The sequence below is a fragment of the Dama dama genome, chromosome 6 (assembly GCF_033118175.1).
Source record: "Dama dama isolate Ldn47 chromosome 6, ASM3311817v1, whole genome shotgun sequence".
Taxonomy (NCBI): Eukaryota; Metazoa; Chordata; class Mammalia; order Artiodactyla; family Cervidae; genus Dama; species Dama dama.
This window is the reverse complement of record NC_083686.1, coordinates 32,113,264-32,133,624: the sequence shown is the minus strand read 5'-3', so window position 1 is coordinate 32,133,624 and position 20,361 is coordinate 32,113,264. Positions and strand designations below refer to the sequence as shown.

The 20,361-nt window shown below is 37.0% G+C and overlaps 1 protein-coding gene and 1 non-coding gene across 2 annotated transcripts in view; one reads left to right on the top strand and one right to left on the bottom strand.

The window, feature by feature from the left end:
* LOC133058706 (transmembrane protease serine 11E-like) overlaps positions 1–11,253 on the bottom strand; it is a 49,512-nt gene extending 38,259 nt beyond the window's left edge. The window contains exon 1 of the mRNA XM_061145576.1: positions 10,967–11,253. Within this exon, the coding sequence (XP_061001559.1) occupies positions 10,967–11,253 (287 nt within the window). The remainder of the gene's footprint in view (positions 1–10,966) is intronic.
* TRNAC-ACA (transfer RNA cysteine (anticodon ACA)) lies at positions 9,361–9,432 on the top strand. Its single transcript has one exon. It is a non-coding gene; the product is annotated as a tRNA-Cys (tRNA).
* Positions 11,254–20,361: the final 9,108 nt, after the last annotated feature.

The following is a 20,361-nucleotide window of genomic DNA, read 5'->3' as shown; positions in this document are numbered from 1 at the left end:
GCCATTTCCTTCTCCAGGGGATCTTCCTGACCCAGGAATTGAACCTGGATCTCCTGCATTGCAGGCAGATTCTTTACTGACTGAGCTATGAGGGAAGCCCCTTCTGTAAGGGTAAGCAGTGCTAATATTCTTAGCTGGAATGTTTCATCTGCTCAGTCCAGTTGAGCTGTTTTGAATGATCATGTGCACGATGTCTATAAATCTGGTGATCCCAATACATTATTAACTCTTTAAGCCACAGATCAGTGAAGTTTTCGGTGAAGGCCGCATAGTAACTGCAGACCCCTTGTGGTTCAGTGGGTAAAGTATCCTCCTGCAATGTGGGAGACCTGGGTTTGATTCCTGGGTTGGGAAGATCCCTGGAGAAGGGAAAGGCTACCCACTCCAGTATTCTGACCTGGAGAATTCCATGGACTGTATAGTCCATGGGGTCTCAAAGAGTTGACAGGACTGAGCAACTTTCACTTTTACTTTCATAGTAACTTTAACAAATTTCTGTGAAGGTCCCGTAGTAACTGTAGCAGATTTCTGGGTTTCTATTGCAATTAGTCAGCTATGCCATTGTAGTGTAAAAGCAGCTACAGCTAATATATACAAAAATGAACATGGCTGTGTTCCATAAAACTTTATTTCTGCGCACTGAAATTTGAATTTTGTATAATTTTCACTTATAAAATGTTTTTTTTTTTTTTTTAATTCATTTCAACCATTTAAAAGCTATAATTCTTAGCTCAAGCACTGTACAAAAACAGATGGTGGGCCAGGTTTGGCTCTTGGGCCATAGATTACTGATGGCTATTGTAAGCCCTGTCCTACAAGTCAGTGTTAATTGCATTGAGAACTTATAATAATCTTTGCATTTTTTCGTCTCAACTACATGGCAAGTCTAATGTAACATGTCTCTAAACCCATTACCACTGACCTTGTTCTGACAATTCTCACTAAAACTCATCCTACAGCTTATTTCCCTAATCTCTAAATCATTGTCCATTACAGTACACTGTTCTTCTGGAAATGATAGAGCCAATGACTGAAACCACTTGAAATCCAAGTTGGCCTCAGGTGGCCTGGCATTCCCCTTCTTCCCCATGAGCTTTCTGGCTCTTTGTCTTTGCTCCTGCTGCCTCCTATACAGAGTAACTTAGAGTTTGTATTTGCTTTCATCATAGACGCCTCTGTATACATAAGATTCAGTTCAGAAAAGTCCCCTCCACTTCAGTAAGTTTTATTCACCCCTAAGTGTCACATCAGAATATACATTTTGAGTTCCCTTGAGGACAATGTCTGAGTCTTACTTATCTCTCTTCTCTGACCACTCTGCTGCTCAAGATACATTCACAGAGGGAATTGAATAGAAGTTGATTACTCCAAATTGAACTGACCATTTGTCAGTACCACAGTATGGGTTTTAACCTCCTGTCTTTCATAGCACTTCTGGTCTGCCTCAGCCTTACACAACAAACTGGAATATTACACACAGGAAAGGATAAGTCAGTCCTTATGAAGACTATTTACTATTTAAGTAAAGCCTGATTTTCATAAAACACTTTAATGTAATAATTAAACTTTGTGGTTAATATGTTTATTTTACCTGTTTAAAATGTATAATTTTCCAACTGTGATTTTACTATCTACTGTAAAGTATTATTGTAGCACAGAAAAGTGATAAATTAAAATAAGGGGACATTAATTTCAGGAGACATATATTATTTGGGGTCATTAAATGTCTGTACATAATTAGGATATCCAAACAAAAAACAAAAGCATAAGATACCACAATGAAGTAACAGCATAGTCCCTTATGACGTTCTCATCCTCATGTTCAGTTGCTAAGTGGTATCCGACTCTTTGTGACCCCATAGCTGCCTCTCTAGCTCAGTGGTAAAGAATTCACCTGCCAATGCAGGAGACATTGGTTCGGTCCCTTGGTTGGGAAGATCTCCTGGTCAGAAAGATCCCCTGGAGGAGGAAACAGCAACCCACTCCAGTATTCTTGCCTGGAAAATCCCATGGACAAAGGAGCCTGGCAGGCTACAGTCCTACAGTCCATGGGGTCACACAGAGTCGAACACAACTGAGCATGCAACTTTTGACATTACCAGTTCCCTAAGTCAGTGCTTCAGTTTTGAAATATCAATTGAAAAAAAATTGAAAAAAAAGTCAATTGATAAATATTGATTCAGGTTTTATTTTATATTTAGCTCATTTCTCTACATCATAGAGTGTGCCTGCTTGTTTCACCCACACAAATACTTCAGATGCTTTGTCCTTTGTGGAAGACTTGTATCAACAGGTACTGGTGAGATCTCCAATTATGAGATTAGTCTTACTATAAATTAGAAAAAGACTATTAAAATGTCCAAGGTGGAACTAAAATTTTGAATCTATGTTCATGGATCATATGTTTTCATTGCCATGTCTTGTTTTTTTTTTAAGAAATACAATGCATTACTCCTTATAAAGTTACAAATAACGTTTGTGTTGTGTCCACTGTTTTACGACTATACATATAAATTATCTGATAGCATCAGCCAGACCCTTGGACTGAATTATGTGTTCATTTCCTACAATAATAACTATGAATAGTTCTCAAAGAGAAGTTACAGTCATAACAAAGTAGTAATCTAATTTCTAGACAGGTGTTTCCATTTTCTTTCTATAGCACCAAGATAAATGGTGGGAAGCTCATTGTTTCTATTATAAGTGTTTTTATTTATTTTCTACCTTGTTCTAGATTGACTTAAGGTACCCCCATAAAGACACATGGGTGGCTCAGATGATAAAGTATCCGCCTGCAATGCAGGAGACCCGGGCTCAATTCCTGGGTCAAGGAGATCCTCTGGAGAAGGGAATGGTTACCCACTCCAGTAGACATATACTTACATTTATACAATTATTAAAGTATATATAGTATTAATTTACATTTATATATGGTTTTATTTAGAGATGCAGGAAGAAAGTGAAAGCACAAAATGAGAATAGTACTAAAACTGCTTATCATAATTCCCCATCTGGATACTTCCATAAGTCAGACCACAAAATTTGAAGCTTTCTAGCAGCCAACTCAAAAACAAAACAAGGAAAACAAATAAACCCTGTTCAAGTACATTCTTCATAGTACGCATAAGATAAAACCTGAACACTTATTCAGCTGCAGTGCAATTCTTTTAGATTCTAACAGAAAGAATATTCTGTAATGTCATGAACAATATTCTCCATAATATTCTTAGCATAGAAACAAAAATTATAATGCTCTTTTTATTATAAAACTAAGTGTTTTATAATACTCTCAGTATGTTCCTCAATACTGGAAAATAGCACAAATTATTATTCCGTGAAAACAATTTTATGTGGGGGGAGCAATGTGAAATTATTTATACCAAGCTCTAAGATAATTTTTTAAAATATCTAACAACACCTCACTAATTATTGAAATGGCTCTGTGTGGCATTTTCACATTATTTATAAAGAAGCTAAAAGTTATTAAAATCACAGACATAAGAATATCGTTTTACTGAGTGCAGTAGTAAATTTTTAAGAAGCATTGTATTACTTAATTCAATAGTAAGTTTTTAGTAAATGTTGGAAAAGACAGAAAACCCTACCACTAACTGTGGCAAAACCCATAGTTTAACTTAGGCAAAACCCATAGCTTAATGATTCTTGTATTTAACTGACCATAAAACTCAAGTGATAATATCTTTCATCCTGCCTACATTAAAAGGAATTTGTGATTACACATATGATATCATCAGACTTTTTTGGACATGTGTATTATATAAGCATTAATGACAATTCAACAGTAAGGAATGTCTCTGATCTCAACTGTGTTATCAACCATCTCTTTATTAAGTTCCCAGCCAGATATGGTGTAGCACAGGAAACTACAAATTGAGATTTAGGTTGGCACTCTGCCTGACCTCTAGAAATTTATAGTCACAGATAGATGGGGTACAAAAATTTAAAGATCGCATTAAGTAACTAGATATGGGTCTATATTCTTGTAAAATGAGCTAGTTTAGTCCTTAATTGCAGTAAAATATTTGCTTTATTTTCTTCAAACTCTTTCCAGGTCAACATAGTAAGTCAAAATGACCTGAGTAGGCAATTTTAAAAGCAGCAGTTTCACACAGAAATGTTGATGAGACGTCATTGCAGCTAGCCATAGGGAATTGTATGCATTTGAAAATGTGGAAGAAAAATAAGCATCAACAGGGAGTGCATGAGTAATTTTGGCAGGAGTATCAGAAGAAAAAATGATTGAGAAACCTGAGCCAGAGACATTCTTGAAGCTGTTAATGTACAGCACTGACTTTCAGAATTTTTTGTAGCTTTAGATGTTCTCCTACCAAACCTTTCCCATGACTTTGTCTAGATGCCTCTTATAACAGTTCACATGATGTAGCAGAAATAACTCTGAACTGAAAGACCAGTGACCTGTGTCTCCGTATTAGAGCTTTTATTTAAGAACTAAGTCCTTTCATATAAATGCTAAGTTTCTCAGATGAGAAATCTGAGAGCAAATTCAACATCCCAGAAGTTCCAGCAACCCGTAATTTCTAATTTAAATAATGTTGAATATGTTCTCATTTTCTTCATTTGTAGGAAACATTTGGAATTTTAATTGATCTACATATGCTTTAGTTTCCACCAAAGCTAGTGTTCCATACCTCAAATAACCTAAGAAATGTTCAACATTATTACAATTAAAATTCACAATTTGCTAAGCAATCAACTTTAGCATAATTTTTCACATGTATAATTTTTCTGATGGCTGATGCCAGATTATTTGGCATGGTCAAATTACAGGTCTGCAAGTCATTTGAAATAATCTGAGTTTTATATGAGGAAGTCATAAAATTTCTTGACTACTTACATCCTAAGCCAGTTTTAAAAGTCCCAAACTTGTAAAATTGCATCTTGTGCAAATCTTGATGGGCCTTAAAATTGGAATGTGCCAGCTGGAACATGTGCGACTCTTTGGTGTCCTCCTCATTGCTGTTTCCCTGGCAAGCACTGTATGCCATATACAAAGAATCCCTTAGAAAATCTAGAAGTTTATATACATAATAAAACCCATATGAATTATTTTAACAATGAGGAAGAATTGGAAAATGTATGGATTCTGTTAATGTTTATATTATTCTTACAAAAGTCAGATTTTTGGTTAGTGAATTTCCTGCACCAATTGCTAACCTATAATATAATGGATGTATTGAGTTTTAACTTTTGGATGGAACACAAATTTGTAAAATTAATCATTGGATTATATACTCACCTTAACTTAGTTATAATTTAATGTATTGTTATTGTATAGTAGCAGTGAAATATGCTCAGATTCATAAGGTAAAATTAATAGTCCAAATTAATACCATAAAAGTATAAGAAAAGTATCATCTTATCCAAAAGAACTAAATATTTTCAGTCACCAATGTCTGTAGCTTTAATTCACATCTAAATGCTGATGGCTACCAAATCTGTAAATGCAGATCACTTGTCTAAACTTCATACCCATATGTCTATCTGCCTACTGTTCACAACAGGACATACCTCTCATCATTCAAATTTAGCATGTCTTTGCTAGAGACTCATAGGTTCCTATCCCAAATATTTTCCTTAGTTGTAGAATCTTTGACTTCTGGTTGGACATATGGCCCCCTGGAAATTAGAAGAGTGTCCCTTCTTCATGAGTCTCCATACGGATTTAAGTTCTAACCAATGGAGTCTCTATCCCAGTGGGTAGAATCCTAATGTGCTAGTTGGAGTTCAGGCAATCGCACTGAGCCATGATTGGGAGGCTATATGTTCATGCTCCTGGGACAGTACAGCAATGGAAACCTGGATTCCTAAATACTTGGTGAATCTCCCTATCAGCCATTACTTGCCTAACTCCAGACTTGCCTTACATTAAACTGAAATAAAATGATATTTTATATAAGACACTTTAAGTTTCCTACCAGTCATAGCTGAACTGGAACTAATCTATTATGCAAAACATATTAGTTGCAATCAAGGTAAATTGTGATTTTTTAATGTAATTATCTTTGTGACAAGAGGACATTCAAGAAATATGTTTACTAAATTACCTTGAAAGTTTTATATATGAGAGGTACATAAAGTATTTTACTTAGTATTCTCTGGCCACACAATTTTGAGATACAAGTAATAAGTCTGATGCTAATAAAGAAGGAAACCAAGATTCCACTTAGGATTCATTGTAACAAATTCTATGACTTTATGCAAATAACTTCTATTTTCTTGTTTAGTGGATATAGGTCTGGGCTTTGGGGTCAAACAGCTTGGGTTTAGGCCCAGTTCTACTTCTCACTTGCTGCAAGCAAGTTACTCTCTGTAGGTCTACATTTCCCCTACTATAAATAGAGATAACGATAGAACCTAACTGTATGGTTCTTCTAAGTGTTGATGAAATAACGCATATATAGCAATTGGCATCATGACACGTAAACAGTACATGGTCAACAAATGCTGACTTTGTCATTATTCCTCCTTCACAATGAAGAATTAAGTTGCTTTCAAAGCAGGTTGAAACAATCCCTCAAATTTCCTCAGGTGCCTGAGGGGATAAGGAGATGATAGAGCAGGTAAGGCCTCCAAGTCTCAGTCCCACTCCATCCGTAGCAACACTGCTCCATAAAGCAGGGGTTTGCATGAATCTTGTGTGTAAATAGATGGGGAAACAATGGAAACAGTGAGAGACTTTACTTTCCTGGGCTCCAAAATCACTGCAGATAGTGACTGCAGCCATTACATTAAAAGGCGCTTGCTCCTTGGAGGAAAAGCTATGACAAACTTAGACAACATATTAAAAAGCAGAGACATTACTTTGCTGACAAAGGTCTAGTCAAAGCTATGGTTTTTCCAGCAGTCATGTATGGATGTGAGAGTTGGACCATAAAGAAAGCTAAGTGCCAAAAAAAAAAAAGAAAAGAAAAGAAAGAGAGCTAAACGCTGACGAATTGAAGCTTTTGAACTGTGGTGTTGGAGAAGACCTTTGAGAGTCCCTTGGACTGCAAGGAGATCCAACCAGTCAATCCTAAAGAAGATCAGTCCTGAATATTCACTGGAAGGACTGATGCTGAAGCTGAAACTCCAATACTTTGGCCACCTGATGTGAAGAACTGACAAGTTGAAAAAGACCGTAATGCTGAAAAAGACTGAAGGCAGGAGAAGGGGATGACAGAGGATGAGATGACTGGATGGCATCACAAACTTGATAGACATTATTTGAGCAAGCTCTGGGAGTTGGTGATGGACAGGAATGCCTGGCGTGCTGCAGTCTATGGGGTTGCAAAGAGGTGGACATGATTGAGCAACTGAACTGAACTGACCTGTGTGTAAAAAGGATTCAACTGGTAAAGAAAATGTGTAAAAGGACTCATCTTCGGAGCTGTCTAGCTCTAAAAATCTGTAAATCAAGCCAATGGTCAGCCATGAAGTATCCAGTTTAGTGCAAAGCTTTAGAACTTTACTTAAAAAGCCCAAATCTAGTTTTGCTGTTGGGTCCAGTAATATATATCCAAGTGTTTAATTACGACTTGAATGTATTTTAAGGTTTGAAAGGTTGCTTTGAAATATTTTAGATGTATTATTTATTATCTTTGCTATTTTCTGGACTAGGAAAGTTGAGACACTAAGGTTAAGCTAATTATTTAAAGAGCAAGGAAAGTTATCTCTGCTTAACCAAGAGAGTGGGCTTCCTTGGTGGCTCAGATGATAAGAGAATCCACCCACAGTGCAGGTTCGATCCCTGGGTTGGGAAGATTCCTTGGAGGAGGACATGGCAACCCACTCCAATATTTTTGCTTGGAGAATCCCATGGACAGAGGAGCCTGGTGGGCTACAGTCCATGGGGTTGCAAAGAGTCAGACATGACTGAGCGACTAAGCACATAGTACAACCAGGAGAGCAGTTTGAGATTCCAGGGATGTGGTGGTGGCAGCAGGGAGTATTAGAGAGTTCAGGCCCAGAGTTAGAGATGTATGTTCGAACTCCAGTTCTACCAATCACTTAGAGATTTGGAAGTCTCAGTCTTCCTAAGCTTTGGTTTTCCTATCTGTAAAATCATGATCATATTAAAATTGTCTGCTTCACAGTTCTTAATAGGTGTCAAATAAGAATATATGTTAAAAAAAAAAGAGTATGTGTTGAAACTTTTTATAAAAAACATATATACATATATAATACATCCATATATATATGTATATACCTATATATCCTACTATATATACATATATATATATCTTCTGAATTTTACTATGACCTGATAAGCTTTTAATGTGCAATGATCAATTTTTTAAAGTCCATACATTTCTACACAAACTCAAATGGCAATAATAACAACTGCAACAATAATATCTCCTGGGTCAGGTAGACACCTGTGTTAGTTTAACTCTTCTACTTGGTAACACTGGACTCAGTACACAGGTGAACTGGGAGGACAGATTCCATCTTTAGTATTGACTGACTCACTCATTCCTGTGATCACATGCGAATTACCTAATCTTTGACTGTGGTATCCCGTAAATTATAGAACACAGACAGAAATGCTTCCTGTCTACCAGCCTCAGAGGTCTACTTAGAAGACTATCCATTGAATGATAGCACTGTTCCTTGAAAATATAGCTTTTATATCTTTTGATGCATGAGGCAGTTAAATCAGCAGAGCAGTAGCACTACTGAGGTAGATTAGGAGGCATTGTGGGATGGTATAGCATTGTGATTAAGAACCTATGTTTGCAATCAGATAGACCAGAGTTAGGGCTTCCCTGGTAGCTCAGATGATAAAGAATCAGCCTGCAATACCAGATACCCAGGTTTGATCCCTGGGTCGGGAAGATCCCCTGGACAAGGGAATGGCAGCCCACTCCAGTATTCTTGCCTGGAGATTCTCATGGACAGATGAGCCTGGCAGGCTATACAGTCCATGGGGTTGCACAGAGCTGGACATGACTGAGCGACTAACACACTCACACACACACACACACAGACACACAGACCTGGGTTAATTACCAGTTCTGCCATTTATCACCTCTGGGCAAATATTGTTACTTGACTAAGCCTCAGTTTCCTCATCTAGAAAATGGGTATAATAATATAACCATTGTTTTTTTATAAAGATTAAATGCACATGATATTTTAGAACAGTAGGTAGCACACAGTACATGTAAAACAAATGATGGCAATTATTACTTTGTTCTGTACTGACTCATAGCTCAACCTTAAAGAGTACTAAATCCTTCTGTATCTGCTTCTGCAGCTTCAAAAAAGATATCATCTGACATCTTCAGATGAAAGATTGCAAGACACAGTTTAATGGTGACTATATGATACTTTAGGACTTCCCTGGTGGCTCAGACGGTAAAGCGTCCGCCTACAATGCAGAAGACCCGGGTTCGATCCCTGGGTGGGGAAGATCCTCTGGAGAAGGAAATGGCAACCCACTCCAGTACTCTTGCCTGGAAAATCCCATGGGAGAAGCCTGGTAGGCTACAGTCCATGGGGTCGCAAAGAGTCGGACACGACTGAGCGACTTTACTACTTACTACTTACTATGTGATACTTTCGAATCCAAAGTATGTGATTGCAAACCCTGGTCTATCTGACTGCAAACGTAGGTTCTTAATCACAATGCTATACCATCCCCACAATGCCTCCTCTATCTACCTCAGTGGTGCTACTGTTATGCTGATTTAACTGTCTCATGTGTCAAAAGATATAAAAGCTATATTTTCAAGGAACAGTGCTATAATTCAATGGATAGTCTTTTAAGTAGACCTCTGAGGCTGGTAGACAGGAAGCATTTCTCTCTATTTTGTTGTTGACAAATATCATGTTTATTCCTATCATCTTGGAGTTATTATTCTAAAATTCTCAGAAATTTCTCAATCATGCAGGCCATGTATGTACATAGAAGAAGACTGGGCTTGCAGGTTCTGGCATGACGTGGTACCTCTGCAGCCCACTTTTCTCTCTCAACCTCTTAAATTTTTCCTATTCTCTAACCCACTCATTTCAAAGCTTTCAAATTATGCTTGAAACTGTGAGACCATTCTTCAAAATTCTCATCCACCATCTTTGATGAGAGCATGTCCAAAGGAGCGCACTTTGAAACAGACTTAGCAGAATTCCTCTAAACTCTAATCCTGAGAAAGCCACGAAATGCAGACAGAACCCCCATTTCATCACTTGACAGTCTTAGAAGACCTGCTCCACAACTGCCCGGTGTCCCCATCCTCAAGGATGAAAGCATCAGGCATACTTAGAAATCTCAGCGCTGACAAGAAAGCTGTGATGTTGCTTTATTTTTTGAATGTTTCTCTTTATTTGCATATTATTTTGAAACAAGGATATTTTGGAGGAAAGCAGACAAAAATGAGTAATAACAAAGGTTCACTAGACAGTTACAGTTATTACAGACTAATGAATTTCTTCCATGAAATGGTGCACTAGGATGAACTTGATTTTCACACTATAGCTAATGTTGCAGTCTTTTTTAGAAAGCAATGATATAATTGAATGCTGATCACTTTTGAGATGGTACAGAAAAGTTAGTTCATATTATCTTGTTTAAATACAGAGACAATTTTAAGAAAATTAAGTAAGGACAGTCTATGAATTCTTCAAAACATTTCTAAAGATCAATCAATGAAAACAAAATTATACCACCCTCCTTCCTCCTTTGGTATATATGTCCATTCTTTAATATAAACTGATATTAACTTGTTTCTTTGCCTATACAATATATAAATAGGTATTCCTACACATGCATACACATTTTCTCCACACATGTATATGCATATGTGTGTATTTTCCATCTCTCTGTTAGAAAGCAAATTTTCCAAAGACTCTTCTTTTAGCTTCTTACACACAATAGACCATATTATAGTAAAAAGAATACACCACAGAGCCAGAAAGGTCAGGGTCAGTTTCTCGATCCAACACTCACCAGCACTGAGCTGCAATTATTTCGTCTTTTAAAGGAGAGATCATAATAGCAGCTTCCCAAAGGACTGTCAAAATTAAATCAGATAGCATTTTACAAAAGGTGTAATACATAATATAGGTGCGCAACAAATCAGTTTCCTCCACAAAGAACTTGGTACACAATGAGAACTCATGAAAAGTTGTCACGTGGACCAGGGCTGATCTTGGCTGAAAGAGAACTGACAACAGAGCATTCGACACTGGGAGCACCATCATAAAGCATCTCTGGACCCACACCTCACCTTTCATTATCACTCTCTGTTGACTAATTTCAGGGCAGAAAGGAAGATGGTGCTAGATTCATTTTACATTGAGATTTTTCCCTATAAGCAAACAGATTTTTAACCCAAGTACGACCACCCTCTCTGTCAGACACAGATTACCCAAATTATGCCTGTATCCACCCTCCAGTTTCCCATACATCCTGAAATTATCCTCACTTCCTTAATCATCACTATGTTGTGTAAATGACTACTCTTCTCCCTTGGAGGAAAAGGTGACCGGGAAGAGAACACCTCCCATTAAGATATAATTATATCAATTTAAAGAAACCAAAGGGCCACCTCTTTAATAGCTGACCTATTTCCTTTCTACTTTAAGTTCTTTCTGTCTTAAAAGTTCCTTTCTTTTTATGGCTTTACACTGTACCAGTTCTTTACAGTAAATAAGAATGACTCTGTGTAACTTTTAAAAATACAATTCCCATACCTCAACCAGAGATTCATGGGAATTCTTGAATGAGAACTGGACTTTTCTACTTTTAATAAGTACCTAGTGAATTTAATGGAGGGGATCCATGGGTTATAAGTTGAGAGATAATGCTTATCCTACTGAGTAAAAATTAAAGTTGTCCATTTTGTTTCATTTGAATAGTACTGTTTACCTTCATCTGTCTAAACATGTGAAATATTAATGTCTATAAATTCTGTCTGCTGTCAGTGGTTGCTGGTTGTCAGTGCTTGCTGGTGAATATAGTCAGCAGACATGTCCATCAATATTATTATATTATTATATATTTATATATTATATTATTATTTAATAAATATATTCTTCTCTTCCCAAATCTCTTCCCTGTAAACTTACACCTGAAAAAGTTTTCTTTAACCTTCTGTTGTATTTTTTTGTAAAAGTAATGTGTTGATTTCTTCATGTTCAAAGAACAGTATAAAATCAGAATTTAGAGAAAACAATAGTATTTGAAGAATAATGTTTACCTGATCTGAATTTCTTCTAACTTTTAAATTCTAAAATTCAGTTCAATTCAGTTCAGTGGCTCAGTCGTGTCCGACTCTTTGCAACCCCATGAACTGTAGCACGTCAGGCCTCCCTGTCCATCACCAACTCCTGGAGTTCACCCAAACTCATGTCCATTGAGGTGGTGATGCCATCCAACCATCTCATCCTCTGTCATCACCTTCTCCTCCCGCTCTCAATCTTTCCCAGCATCAGGGTCTTTTCAAATGAGTCAGCTCTTTGCATCAGGTGACCAAAATATTGGAGTTTCAGCTTCAATATCAGTCCTCCCAATGAACACCCAGGACTGATCTCCTCTAGGATGGACTGGTTGGATCTCTTTGCAGTCCAAGGGACTCTCAAGGGTCTTCTCCAACACCACAGTTCAAAACATCAATTCTTCAGCACTCAGCTTTCTTTATAGTCCAACTGTCACATCTATACATGACTATTGGAAAAACCATAGCCTTGACTAGATGGACCTTTGTTGACAAATAGTGGTTTTCATTTAGAACAGGTAAAGTAGTGAAGGAGCTATGTAGCTGAAGTAGTGAAGAAGTAGTGAAGAAGCATATCAGAAATATGCTTAAAGAAAAAGTAGCAGAGTTCAATGTTATATGCCACCCTGGATGGGAGTAAGGTTTTGGGGAAATTGGATACATGTATATTTATGGCTAAGTCCCTTCACTGTTCACCTCAACCACAACATTGCTAATCGGTTATACCCCAATACAAAATGTTTTTGGTGTTAAAAAAAAAAAGAGGAAAAAAAAAGAAGCATGTCATTTGATAAATCTTTCCATCTGTTTCTGATTTGCCTTCCCAGTTATGAACCAGTGGCCTTAAAAAGAAATCGCCTGTAGAGAATGGAAATCCTTGGGAATAGTCAATGGAAATGAAGAAGGGAAAAGCTTCAGGAGGGCTGATTTCTTGATCTGAGTGCTTTTGACACAAATATGTTCAGCTTATGAGAATTCACTGAGTTGTAAAAATATTTAATGCACACTTTCCTATATATACATTATATTTCAGTAAAAAATAAAAACCTGCAACAATCACTGTTAAAAAATGAAATTCCCTTTATATTTCAATATGCCTGTTTCTTCAAAGCATTCCAGTTGGCACATTTATTTCAGCAAATGTACATAATAAGTTTAATCCCTTTTCACTCTACCCATTCTCTGAACATCTCCTAGGCTGACTCAAGCATAATTATGCTTCACTTTCTATGCAATTTTTAGATCAGAAAGTTTTTGTTTGTTTTCTGTTGAGACATATCTTTCATCTACAATGAAGCAGAACTGAAAGTATTTTTTGCTTCAAATTAGAGATTATACTCAGAAAAATTCATTCCAATTCCCCCCACATTATAACGCCCCTACACAAAGTCCAGACTCAGATCAATGTAGCCTGAAATCAAATTTAGAATCTTGAGTTTGATAGGATTATATATTTAAAATAAATATATAATATATATTTAAATAAAAGCTATTTTCTATAGTAATATTGTAAAAAGTAAGGCAGACAAAGGATATACATAAAATCATCATGGATTATAGAGAAGTACTTGAAAAAAGCAGGAAGCCTTGAAAAGTCTGATTAAATTTGTGATGTCTCTAGCTCTTAGTTGATTCATGAACAAATATAGAGGGTATTAAAATTCTCATAACTATGTAGGACTCTCTATCAATTACAGAGCCTGCATGTTCTTCATTTTTAAGATCCCATTAGGAGTTCTATACTTTTCAAACTATTTTCTTCTCAAAGCAGAAATTGAAAAAAAATAGCATGCCAATATTTTACTCAGAGAAAATAAATTTTTAGTATGAGGATAAAATTTTCAGAGTCCAAGCTAGTACACTGTAAACTTGTTACTATTTAGTTTCTAACTTTTAAAGAAAACAGCCTCAAAATAATTATGATTTCTCTATTAGAGAAGTTGATTGTGTCTAGGTACATCATTGGATTTATTTTGAAAATCCAACTATAATAATTTCATCCCATTATCTTCTTAAATTTGTCTTGTTCTTTTAAAACATATATAGTTGTTAAAATTTATACTATTTATTTACAGAAAGAAGCATAAGTTTAATCTTTATGGTTGGTTTCAGTTTTTTTCTCATGTATAATTTTAATTAAGCATATGATTTAGTATAATGTACTATAATATATACCATTGTTGCTGTTGTTTAGTCATTCTGTTATGTTCAACCCCATGGACTGTAGCCCACCAGGCTCCTCTGTCCATGGGATCTCCCAGGCAAGAACACTGGAGTGGGTTGTCATTTCCTTCTCCGTAAAATATAACATGACTTGGGACAAATAGAACTCAAGGTAAAAACACATTCTATTTTTCTCGAAACAAAACAAACTAAAAGACAGTTGTAAAACACCATGTATCTTTATCTTTTGTTGAACTGTTTTGAGTGTATATAGAAAAACATTTTGGAATGAGACAGAACAGGACAGGGAGCACTAGTATATAAAGAAGAGAAATCCATTTCTTGACAAAATTTCAGTTTAAATATCAAAAGTGTTTTTCCACATTAAGCAAATAATGAATTGGAGATCTACACATTCCTTGATGTGGTTCATGCCATTTTAAACAAGTTAACTTTAGACAAAGGAAAAGAGAACTCACCGATACATTGCTGACCAGCAGGGAGGATTCCTCTGGAGACCAAGGTCTGCAATCAAGTGTGTGTTTCCAGACTCTATCAGCAACCTTGAGGGCTGGATTAAGGAGAAGAGGGAAGTCACTGATGATCTAACTAGAACCAGTCTGACGAGTCTTGGCTAGTTGATGGAGACTGTGTTACTAGTAAGACAAAGTCAAATTTTATAGAGAGCAAGAAAGCATAAACAATACTGGTACTTTCTAGGAGTGAGAACTAAAAAGCTATTGTCTTCAGATTATAATAATTTAAAAGTGTTACTATAAACCATATAAACTAGATTTTTTCAATAAAAGTCAGATATTTAAATCTAGAAAAACAAAATAAATCATCTTTCTCAACCTCACATTTCCAATAAGAAAGAGGTTTAATTAAGTTAAATTGGTCAAAATCACAGTTAATACCTCTATATAGTAATAACAGCTATTTCTTTAAAGAATATTTTTGCTTATTAATAAAAGGTGTTATGGGGAAATATATATATATAAAGGAAGACATGATGTTTGTTGCTTATAAGGGTGATTATTTTTTTTTAATTGGAGGATAATTCCTTTACAATGTTGTGTTGGATTCTGCTGTGCAACAGGGAAGGAACATAGATGCAGACATAGAGAACAAACTGTGGACACAGCCGGGGAAGGAGAGGGTGGATGAACTGAGAAAGTAGCATTGACACACACACACACACACACACACACACATATACACACACACATATGTATATACAGTATCATGTGTAGAATAGATAACTAGTGGGAAGCTGTTACATAACACCTTTTTTTTTTTTTTTTTATGAAACATGATTTATTCCTTTGGGAGAAGGGATATGGGAGAAATTGATAGACCAATAAATATTGCACAGGGCACTGGTGGAGGCAAGATCCAGGCAGAGGTAGTTTCTGTAGAAAGGGTGAGGGGCCTGGGCAGTGAAGGCACCTGAGTTTTGCTGTTGGGGCCTGATATATAACACCTACTTTTTTTTTTAACTAATCTGACATGCTTTCCACTCTACCACGCATATAATAAAAATTTTACTTTGGTATTTATTGAAAATACAGTAAAGATTAGAAAAGCATTAATATCTCAAAATTACGTGCCACCATTCTTCTAGAAAATTCATATAGTTTGCATATATTAACCCTCAGTTAGGACACTGGTATTTCCTATGGTGGAGACAGGCATATCCGCCAACACAGTCATTATTATCTTATTTCTGAGAAGGCAATAATCTAGTTTTTTAAAATGCGTACTGACACATGTATATGCAAATGTCTATGTATTTGTGTCAGGTAAAATCTTTAAACTGCCTCCTCTAATTCTTGTAAACTAGGTGTTTCTCCTTTATGTTCTCATAGTATCATAACACTTACCATAATGTACTAGAAATTTTTGTTTATTTTATCTCAACCCCACTAAACTATAAATTCTTAACAGACAGTAACTTTATTTCTAAGACATATGGGCTCTCAAAAATATGCATGGAAAGGAGAGAGGGAAGGACGGAGAAAGCAGGTATGTGGAACCAATTCTAAAAATCACTGTAAAGAAGGCAAATAAATATGGTTGAATACTTCTACTCAGCCATTTAACCAATGGCTCATCTGAGCAGCTGTAAAAAATTGGGATCCACAGCGAAGTGTGGGATTAGGCTGCCAAGAACTGGAATCATTCTCTAATGGTAACTCAAGAAACCTCTTCTTTGGGGCATTCTGTACTTGGGATTGGAGAGCAACACCTCATCTTTCTTTATTCTAACTAAGAGATAACACTGAAGAAAAGCATGGATATCTACTCGAAGTTATTCAATATATAGTATCATGTTTCTGTCTGCTCACTTGAAATTACAACTCAGCCAGAAACAAAGAGGAAACAATGATGAAGTAAAAACTTCCAGGTTATGAGATTAATCTTTTCTTGTTTTCTAGCCCTTAAGAAATGAAATCTCCATTAATTAAATGTTAATACTAGCTTCACATACTATATTCTACTTCACATTAAAATTTTATTAAAATTTTGATTATACTTTTTCATTCAAAGGAAGACATTCTCCCCAGAGTGACTTTGGGTTAAGACGTGTTAGACTCATTTTAACAGGACCTCAAGACTTTTTTTCTCTATGAAAATCTACATTCCAAACTCAAAGAAATTCTTTATATGGTCCTATATTCTTATACACTTAGGTTTCCTGGGCTGTGCTGTCCTGTGCTGTACTCAGTCGTGTCCAACTCTTTGCGACCTTATTGACTGTAGCCTGCCAGGCTTCTCTCTCCATGGGATTTCTCAGGCAAGACTACTAGAGTGGGTTGCCATTTCCTACTCCAGGGATCTTCCCAACCTAGGGATCGAACCTGAATCTCTTGCATCTTTTGCAGTGGCAGATGGATTCTTATCCATTGAGCCATTGGCAAAGCCAATACTTAGGTTTATGTATTCCTAAAAATGGAAATAGTGACAGACTTTATTTTGGGGGGCTCCAAAATCACTGCAGATGGTGACTAGAGCCATGAAATTAAAAGAACATTTTCTCCTTGGAAGAAAAGTTATGACCAACCTAGACAGCATATTAAAAGCAGAAACAATACTTTGCCAACAAAGGTCCATCTAGTCAAAGCTATGTTTTTCCCCATAGTCATGTATGGATGTGAAAGTTGGACTATAAATAAAGCTGAGTGCTGAAGAATTGATGCTTTTGAACTGTGGTGTTGGAGAAGACTCTTGAGAGACCCTTGGACTGTAAGGGGATGGTTTTGGTTTTGGTCGCTGCCTCCTGTACAATGTCACAAACCTCCATCTACAGTTCTTCAGACACTGTCTCAATCAGGTCTAATCCTTTGAATCTATTCATCACCTCTACTGTATAATCATAACAGATTTGATTTTGGTCATACCTAAATGGGCTAGTGGTTTTCCCTAGTTTCTTCCATTTAAGCCTGGATTTTGAATAAGGAGCTCATGATCTGAGCCACAGTCAACTCCAGGTCTTGTTTTGCTGACTGTATGGAGCTTCTCCATATTCAGGTGCAAAGAATATAATCAATCTGATTTCGGTGTTAACCATCTGAAGATGTCCATGTGTAGAGTTGTCTCTTGTGTTGTTGGAAGAGGATGTTTGCTATGACCAGCATGTTATCTTGACAAATCTCTGTTAGCCTTTGCTCTGCTTCATGTAGTACTCTAAGGCCAAATTGCCTGTTACTCCAGGTATCTCTTGACTTCTTACTTTTGCATTCCAATCCCCTATGATGAAAAGGACAGCTTTTTTGGTGTCAGTTATAGAAGTTCTTGGAGGTCTTCATAGAACCATTCAACTTCAGCTTCTTTGGCCTTAGTGGTTGGGGCACAGATTTGGATTACTGTGATGTTGAAGGGTTTGCCTTGGAAAAAAACAGATCATTCTGTAATTTTTGAGATTGCACCCAAGTACTAGATTTTGAACTCTTTTGTTGACTATGAGGGCTACTCCATTTCTTTTAAGAGATTCTTGCCCACAGTAGTAAATATAATGGTCATCTGAGTTAAATTCGCCCATCCATTTTATTAATAGTTCACTGATTCCTAAGATGTTAGTGTTCACTCTTGCCATCTCCTGCTTGAAAAGTGAAAGTGTTAATCGTTCAGTCATGTCCAACTCTTTGCGACCCTATAGACTGTAGCCCACCAGACTCTTCTGTCCATGGGATTCTCCAGACAAAAATACTGGAGTGGATTGCCACTTCTTTTTTCAGGGGTTCTTCCCAACCGAGGGATTGAACCCAGGTCTCCCACATTGCAGGCAGATTCTTTACTATCTGACCCACCAAGGAAACCCTATCTCCTGCTTGACCACATCCAATTTACCTTAATTCATGGACCTAACATTCCAGATTCCTATGCAATATTGTTCTTTACAGTGTCAGACGTTACTTCCACCCTCAGACTCAGCCACAACTGAGCATCATTTCCATTTTGGCCCAGCTGCTTCGTTTTTCCCTGGAACTATAAGTAATTGCCCTCCACTCCCCAGTAGCATGTTGGACACGTTCTGATCTGAGGGGCTTATATTCTGGTGTCATATATTTTTGCCTTTTCATACTATTCATGGGGTTCTTGAGGCAAGAATCCTGGAGTGGGTTGCCATTTCCCCCTCTAGTGGACCACATTTTGTCAGAACTCTTCATTATGAGCATCCATCTTGGGTGGCCCATCATGGCATGGCTCATAGCTTCACTGAGTTACACAAGCCCTTTCACTACAACAAGGCAGTGATCCATGCAGGGGACTCTTCTCCCTTGTTCTCTCTTTACACATATGTGGAGATGGGTGCTGATAGTTGTTAGGAAAGCAAATCTTTTGACTTCGTAGGGTGTCTAACCCTGCCGGAGGGCAATGACTGTTGCCAATTTTTGGCATCACTTCGGAGATTTTCATAGGAAGCTGATGCTAAAGCTGAAGCTCCAGTACTTTGGCCACCTGATGTGAAGAGCTGATTCATTGGAAAAGACCCTGATGCTGGGAAAGATTAAAGTCAGGAGAAGGGAGCTACAGAGGATGAGATGGTTAGATAGCATCATTGACTCAATGGACATGAATTTGCAAAATCTCTGGGAGATAGTGAAGGAAAGGAAAGCCTGGTATGCTTCAGTCCATAGGGTCACAAAGAGTCAGACATGTCTTAGTGACTGAACAATAGCAATTCTATATCAAGAGCCACTTTCTTTCTTTCTTTTTTTTTTTGCCATTGCTCCTCTGGGATGCAGGCCCTAGGACTCGGGGACTTCAGTAGTTGTGGCTGTTGGGCCCTAGAGCACAGATTCAGTAGTTGTGATGCATGGGCTCAGTTGCCCCACAGCATGTGGGACCCTCCCAAATGAAACCATGTCTCCTGCATTGGTAGTGGATTCTTTATCCCTAAGCCACCAGGGAAGCTTAATCTGTCATATTATAGTGACAGATTTTTGTGTCTGTTGCATACCTGAAATTGAAGAGAAAAGAGGGCTAACAGTGGAAAAGTAAACGTCCAGATACAAGACAGTCCTTTGCTTACGTAACCTGAGGTCAGGACTCTACATCTGTAGAAGAGCATACGAAGGGTAGGCACAGGGCTTTCTTCACTTGTTTCCTCACTCAGCTCTATTACTCAGCCCTGATTAACTGTGCGTCGTCACCGCCTATCCTTCTATCTTCACCTTAGAGGAGTTCACCATTGCTTGGGTGTGTTTGTTTCTGAATTACTCAATGGGAAATGAGTGTCACATCATATTCACTCAATCAAGATGGTTCCAGAACAAATGTCAATGTCATTACCACTACCCCATTTTTTTTGCAGAGAAACAAGAAAGAAAAATTAAAGTTAAAAGTTTTGACTGATGTAGTCTTTTAATGATAAAGTAATTGAAATAATCAGTTCACTATAAATATTAAATTAAACTTTAATCCAGTTAGCCCATATACTTCTTTTAAAAATGTATTT